Source organism: Daktulosphaira vitifoliae, unplaced genomic scaffold (genome assembly GCF_025091365.1).
Source record: "Daktulosphaira vitifoliae isolate Bord-2020 unplaced genomic scaffold, ASM2509136v1 Scaffold_4, whole genome shotgun sequence".
NCBI lineage: Eukaryota > Metazoa > Arthropoda > Insecta > Hemiptera > Phylloxeridae > Daktulosphaira > Daktulosphaira vitifoliae.
This window is the reverse complement of record NW_026099575.1, coordinates 7,325,956-7,333,536: the sequence shown is the minus strand read 5'-3', so window position 1 is coordinate 7,333,536 and position 7,581 is coordinate 7,325,956. Positions and strand designations below refer to the sequence as shown.

At 26.8% G+C, this 7,581-nt stretch overlaps 1 protein-coding gene across 1 annotated transcript in view; it reads left to right on the top strand.

Annotated features, from left to right (window-relative positions):
- Nucleotides 1-2,351: 2,351 nt before the first annotated feature.
- The window catches only part of LOC126904049 (sentrin-specific protease 1-like), a 13,748-nt gene continuing 8,518 nt past the window's right edge, over nucleotides 2,352-7,581 (top strand). Inside the window, exons 1-2 of the mRNA XM_050682686.1 lie at nucleotides 2,352-2,363; nucleotides 2,758-2,856. Of these exons, the coding sequence (XP_050538643.1) occupies nucleotides 2,793-2,856 (64 nt within the window). The 5' untranslated portion in view covers nucleotides 2,352-2,363; nucleotides 2,758-2,792. The remainder of the gene's footprint in view (nucleotides 2,364-2,757; nucleotides 2,857-7,581) is intronic.

Genomic DNA, 7,581 nt, shown 5'->3' with positions numbered 1-7,581 from the left:
ATGGCTAATATTCGAAAAGAATTTAAAAGTAAAGTAAAACCCAACTATAGTCTTATAAAATAAATGTTCTTAATGATTCGTACAATAGTAACTACTATACTATTTAATTGTTAACTATTCCTACATATATTATGAATCGGGTAAAAAATTAATAGTTTTAACTTAGATGCGAAATATTATTTTTACTAAAATGTGTTTAATTTTATTATTTTTGTTTGTTACTATTCATTCTCAGCTCTCGCTGGACCGATTTTAATGAACAATACGTCATAAGATCACCAATTGTTTTTAGTCAAAGACATTACCCTCAAAAATTGACAAAAATTCCCTTTTTTCTCGTAAATGGGGAAAATCCATCAAAAAATTACGATTTTTGTAAAGGGTAAATTGTGAAATTTTTTTTCATTTGTTTTTCTAAAAATTACCATAACTTCTGGACAAAAGTGTAACTTTTTTTAAATTGTAAAAATCGGTAATTTTCGATATTTTTGCAATTTTGTCAATATGTAAGACGTCAAATTTCTAACATAAAAGATCAAAGATAAATTTAAAAAAAAATTCGATATCAATAGAAATAACTGCTGAATATAGTACGAAACTTATAATGATAGTTGAACACTATGGTATTAACCTCTTCTCCAATCAATTCTTTAAATAATTAACAATTATTTTTAATTTTCAAATATTTAAGTGGCTTATAATAAAAGAATTCAACGAATTAACTCTCCATGACAATCATGACTTTATCATATATAAACGTTGTCTATGTTGACATTGGGATCACTTCGTGTTTGCTCGTCAAAATAAGCTATCATTTCGTGTAAGTATTCAGAGTTATTTAACTAATTATTAATATGGCAAGCGAAAACAATACGGATAGTCATATTTATGAAACAAATATGAATGTTGTGAAACGCAGAATTGAAGAATTCTGGAATCGTCGTTTTATGAGTTCCAATTTAGTCGTAGATAGTCCAGAAGATCCCCAAACATCAAGACGGTCTAAAGGTGAAATTAATAACTGTAGACACTATTAAGATTAATTAAACTATTTATCAAGAGACGTGATAACGATTAGATATAAAATATAACAAGAAATTAAAAAAGATTATTATCTTTTTGATAAATAATGATTATTTTTTTATTGTAGTTAAAAAATTTTTTTATAGTATTCACTATTACAGTAAATTATAAACATTAGAGTAGATGTAATATCAACGTCAATGCATTTTTTCACCGTAAACATTTTCAAAATTAACTATTTAATTAATAACTTTTAAAATAATATTCTCTTAACAGCAAATTCTAGTGGAAATATTAACACTGAAACAAATACAGTTAAACCAAAAAAACGAACCTATCGTAAACAGCTTGAAAGCGATGAAATTATTGCAGAAAAAGTGGTAATTAAAATTGTATAGATATATCGACCCTTACAATTTAGTAGAAATAATTTAATATTTGTTATTATTTAGAGCAGCTGTATAAATGTATTATTTTTAGAGATATTAGTATAAGATGTTAAATAATTTCAATTTTAATATCTTAATCATTTTGATTTCCAATAAGATTTTTAAAGAAAAGAGACTTTTTATGGAAGATAATAATAACATATTAATTATATTCCAATTATTCATTTTAATTTGGCATTGGTTACGCCTAGAAATTGATACAGCGAGGAGATATTGGAACACTTATTAAGAATCAAAAATCTGGAAAATATGGAGAGAAACTATCAGTTCGAGCCAAAAATAGTTACATACCAATTGTAAATGACAAAACACCAAAAATACCAGCATATTTATTAGGAAAAGTAAATTTTATTCTGCATTTTTTTATATTCAAAAAGTATATAAGTAGCCTAAACATATCTTTTGACTTAACGTAGATTTTTTAAATAAATCAACTAAAATTTACCCTATAATTTAATATGTTCTTATGATTCATTAAGAGTTTTCATAAGAATCACTTGCATCTTAACAAATGCGATGAAAAAAAGCAACCCATAGAAGTATCTTCCAATGATAATGGTGGCCCTAATATAGAAAGTACCTTATCCCAAGAACATGATGAAGTCATTAAAAGTACATAAAAAAATTTAAACTACATTTTGATTATTGAAACAATTATTTTATACTTTAAACTCTTAATACTTAAAGAATTAGAAGCTAATAATGAATCTTCAAATGACGTTACAATACCTGAAGTGTCTACTGATAAAGTAAAAGAAACACTAGAAGAAAAAATAATTCATTTAGAACCCGCAAAATATGAAGTAAAAGAGCAACTCCTAGAGATATCCTCTTCTGAAAGTTCAAATTTAAAAAGAAAGTCATCCGATAAAGATGAGAAAATCATAAAAAGTACACAATAATTTTTTTTATAAATATTAACTTGCATATTATGTTTATTGAAATTAATTTCTTATATTTTAAAACATAAATACTTTTAGAGGCAAAAATTAGTTCTGAAATTTTACATGCGATAACGTCGAATGATGTTACATTACCAGAAGTGTCTACTGATAAAGTAAAAGAAACTCCAGAAGAAAATATAACTCATTTAGAACCCACAAAATGTGGAGCAAAAGAGTAACTACAAGAGTTATCATCTTCTGAAAGCCCAAATTTAAAAAGAAAATCATCCGAAAAAGTTGAAAAAATCATAAAAAGTAGACAATAATTCTATTTTAAAAATTTGACCTTTCATTAGTTTATTGTAACATTTAAGCACTATTTTTATACATTAATTTTTTAGAGTCTAAATTTAGTTCTGAAGTTTCGCCTTGAAATATGAATGACGTGATGCCTGTCGTGTCCGTTGTCAAAATTGATGAAATACCAAAGAAAGAAATAGGTAAAGTAAAATTATTTTATTTTATTGATTTCATTAATATTTATTTCACATAGAAACATCCATAACACATATTTTGTTTAACTGTAATTAATGTTATATTCCAAAACCTAGGAATAATTTTACTCATATTAAACCATTTAGCTAACTTAAGTAATTTATGAGAAGTTTTTAACTCTTGTAGAAGAGACGCAAACGAACACAAATGAACTAGATCAGTATAACGCGCCTTCGTTTAAGTCCCCTAAATCTTGGTACACTTCGGACACAATTAATGATTATCTCAAATTAATAGTGAAAAGGTCCAATGGCGAAGTTCATGCAGTCGTTACTGACTTTATACCAGCATATCTTCGAGGAGGTTATCCAGCAGTAAGAAGATGGATAAAAAAAGATATCCATATATTAAAGTTTCTTTTTGTGCCAATGAATGTACTTGGCGGACATTGGATATTGACTGTGGTAAACGTACCCGAAAGAACTGTGACATCATATGACAGTCTTAAGTGTTATGATGGTCCTTATCCTATGGTACTGAAGGAGTATCTAACTGACTGGGAGATGGATAAAAAAGGAGCAGCTTCGTCGTGGACTTTAAAAATCGGCGAGACGACTCGTCAAACTAATGGGTAAGACTGTGGTCCATTTACGGTCGAGCTAGCTGAAAAAATGGCTCGTGGAGACACAACTCCTATTAATGCAAGTCTTATGCCTTCTGTAAGACTAAGACACAAAGAAGAAATTATAGCCGGCCAACTATTTCAATGCTTTCTCATGAAAGATATTGCTTAAATGGCTTATATAAAGTTCCTAATTTTTACATTAAATTGATATTTTTGTTAATACGCTATTATACTTCTTAACATTTTCTTACGTTTTAGAAGCTTATTGTTATTATTATTTTATGTTATTTTTCTTTGTTACATTGCTTTATTAAATAAATGTATATTTAATGTATAAATGTATTAAATAATTTTATATCTAAATAGCTATGTTGCGTGAACACAAAAACTATATAATAAACAATTATAGAAAAAATAAGTGAAAAAATTGGTCTTAATTATTCTTAATAATTTTAACTAACAATAATAATAATAATAATTATTATTATTATTATAAACTGATTGATAATTCATAAATAGTTTCACAATTTTTTTGATTTTATATCTAAATTTGTATTTATAAAAATTTGTATTCAGTTTTTTTTTTTAATTATCTACAAATAGAAGGAGTACTATATTTTTTTAACAGCTTAAAACTCATTAGTTTAAAAAATATATAAAATTCTCTTCAACACACTTTTATCGTTAAAAGTCCTTTATTAGCTTCGATGCAAAGCTGTTTTTTTTTTTTTGTGTGTGTCTTGTATCACTTTTTCTCAGCTCTAACCGAACCGATTTCTTTCAATGATACGTCAAAAGATCACAAATCGTATCTAGTCAAAGACATTACTCTCAAAAGTTGAAAAAAAAATCTCTCGTTCCCCGTAAATGGGGGATACCTCCAAAAATATTACAAATTTAAAAATCGATAATATTCGAAATTTTTTCAATTTTTCTTACTTAAAATTGCTATAACTTTTTTAAAAATAACCAAATAAATATAATTTTTTTTATATAAATGCATGATATCATTACCTTTAATTTGGTATATTTTTGTTTTATATCTGATCCTTTACCTGCCTACAGAGAGGGATTTAAAAGACAACTTTTTCCCAAATAATTAATTTTCTTCAACTTGACTTTTGAAAATGTTCCGGAAAGTCGACACTTTTATATATATCTTAAATTAAAGCTAATGTAATATACTTTATTATGAAAAAAAAAATTTCGGACTCTATTTTATCTTTACGGTGAAAACGACTACCAAAAATGCTATTTTTGTGTGAAAATTTTCGATTTTGTATTTATTTTTAAATTTATTATGCTATAACTTTTTGAAAGATGTATGGATCAGTATAATTTTTTAATGAGGAATAATATATTTTAATAATCCCTTTTTCATTCGACATACTTTATCTTAATCAGTATATTAATAAGGAACTAGCAGATCTTGTAGCTTTTGGAATAATCCACCAATTTTTTAAAAGTAAACACTATCTAAAGATTTGCAACGAAGCGTTTTTTTTTTATAATGATTTTAATGACTGTCAGATATCATTATACTTGATCCAACTATGCCACGTAACCACTGTGCCGCGTCCCCCCTGTGCTGGGTTTTTTTTTTAATATAAAATTTGTTGCGGTTAGGTGATAATTTATTAATTATAATATAATAACACCGTATTTATCTTTTACGTTGTAATATATTTTAACTTAATATATACATAAGAACTTTAATAACAATAATAATTCCAAAAAAGGAAATAGACAATAGTCCAACCACGATAATATATATTTAACTTTTTATATATAAGAACTTAAACAACAGTATTACAACACACTAGACAAAATTCTATATATCAAACATTAATTCTTATATGTATCTTGTGATAGATAGTAGCCGGCGGCCTGGACCGGTTCTAGCCGTCCGTCGGCCACTCCGTATGGCGCGACCTGCCGGACGTAAAGGGAAAGCGCCGCGATCGCCATCCAGTGGTAAAGCTGGAGTCGCGATGCGACCGCGACAAATTATCTTAACTGAAGTAATCTTACGTTCAAATAGCTATGTTATGTGAATTATGCAAACAATAATGGATTCAAATAAGTTAAAAAATCAACCAATTATAAATTTAATCCGATGTATCTACTTTTTTCATGACCTAATTTTACTCTACTGATCTAACACCCCACCACAAAACTAAAACCCAAATTAATATAAATTGATTAGGGTTAAGAAAAGCAAAGGCGAATGTTTAGTTATCATTGATGTATTCGAATAACTCGGGCTTACTTAAGGATAATAGTACTTAAAAGAAATTTAACAAGTTTATAATGATATTAGTAATGAATTAGGAATCCTACTAAGAAAACTCTTAGACAAAAAAATACTAATTTTATTTGATTTTTAAAGTAATTTACACGGTCAGTCTAATCAAAATAATTTATTTAGGTTTATTACTAAATCTTATTTAAATTATTATATTGCTTCATATATACTTCTTTAGTGATTTAAATGAAATGATTTCTAATAACTTCCTGTTATTTTAATTTTTACTTTACATTATGTTTCTAATCTAATAAATTTATCAAGTCAGTAATACGATATTCGAACATGATTTTACATATTTATACATTTTTTTTATAATAATAATAAGCACTAATTTTGTATCTAGCCTTTCTAAAATGCGCAATTTTATTTTGTTCATAAATATAACTTAATAATTTTTTATGAATACATTTATTATGTATTATTTTTTCTACTTATTATATCATGTAGTTAAGATAGCATAATGACTCTAATAAGTATTATCTTATTGGTTCATTCTTTTTGTCTGTATTGAGTAAATTCAATACTAGTGCTTTTTTTTTAAAAGTATCGTTAATAAATATTTCTGACATGGTAAATTTTATATTAATTAAATAATTATTATGGATTTCTGTACACATTTTTTTTTTTATTAAAATTTTAATTACAACTAATGGTATTTTGATATCTCAAGACAAAAATAAATACTAAAATTTATTAAAATTAGTATCTAAAAGAAAATCTTTTATATTATCGACAGTAACACCCTTAAAAGAAGACTTATAATTTAAATTTAATTGCAAGGAGTTGTTAAAATATTTTTATGTATATATAATATTAGTTTACATTTACAAAATGTAATAGTGTTTACATATTTAAAAGAAATTTTTTTTTGTTTGTCAATTTTAATAATGAATTTTTATATATAATGTTTAATAATATTTTTGTTTGTACCAGGGGCATATTTAAGGAAGATATAGGCGATTGCGTTTCTTGAACTAGCGCTATTATAATTTTTTTTGAAAACTTCTAAGAAATAAGAACCAAATGACCAATTTTTTTATCATTACTGATTTTTAGCAAAAAAAAAAAAAGTTCTATGTTATGTTTAACAAAGTAAAAAAAATTAAATGCCTTCCTAAAATAATTCCTGACTACGCCCAAGGGGAATTCCTCATTAACAAACGTCGACCTTATAACCCAATACATTTTACTATATTCTTTTTTTGAATTGTCCTGATTTTAATAATTAAATTTTTAATATATTTTTAGTACATCGATTCTGATGTAATATTTTTCTTGTAAAACACTTATTGTCCCCTTAACACTTATACAGGTAGCTAATTGGATTTTTATGACATTGCTATCACTGCCACGTATTGTTTATTATCAATTATATCAATAGATATACTTTTTGTATTGTCAGTTAGTATATTTATAAACTCACAACAATGTGCCTTATTACCATTGATAATAAAAATGCTTTTTTTTTTTCACGACCGGAACTGCCGTGAGGCATTACTCCAAGGACGGCCCACGCCGTCTTAATAATTCACACCACCACGTTGTGAATCAGCCCGAAATTAATCAAGAGCTGATTCGCAACGTGATGTGGCCCCCTCCCGTTAACCGGATACCAGAGTAGGAACCGTTAGGGAGGACTGCCAAAATAACTCACAAGACATAAAACATAACACAAAAATGAGAACCTAAGGCACTGGTCTAAACCAGCGCCTCGGGTCCTCCTGTGCCGGGCGGCGTGGCTGCCTCTGTCTCAGGCGTTCCGCTTCCTCTTTCTTTAATAAAAATGATTCGGCGAAC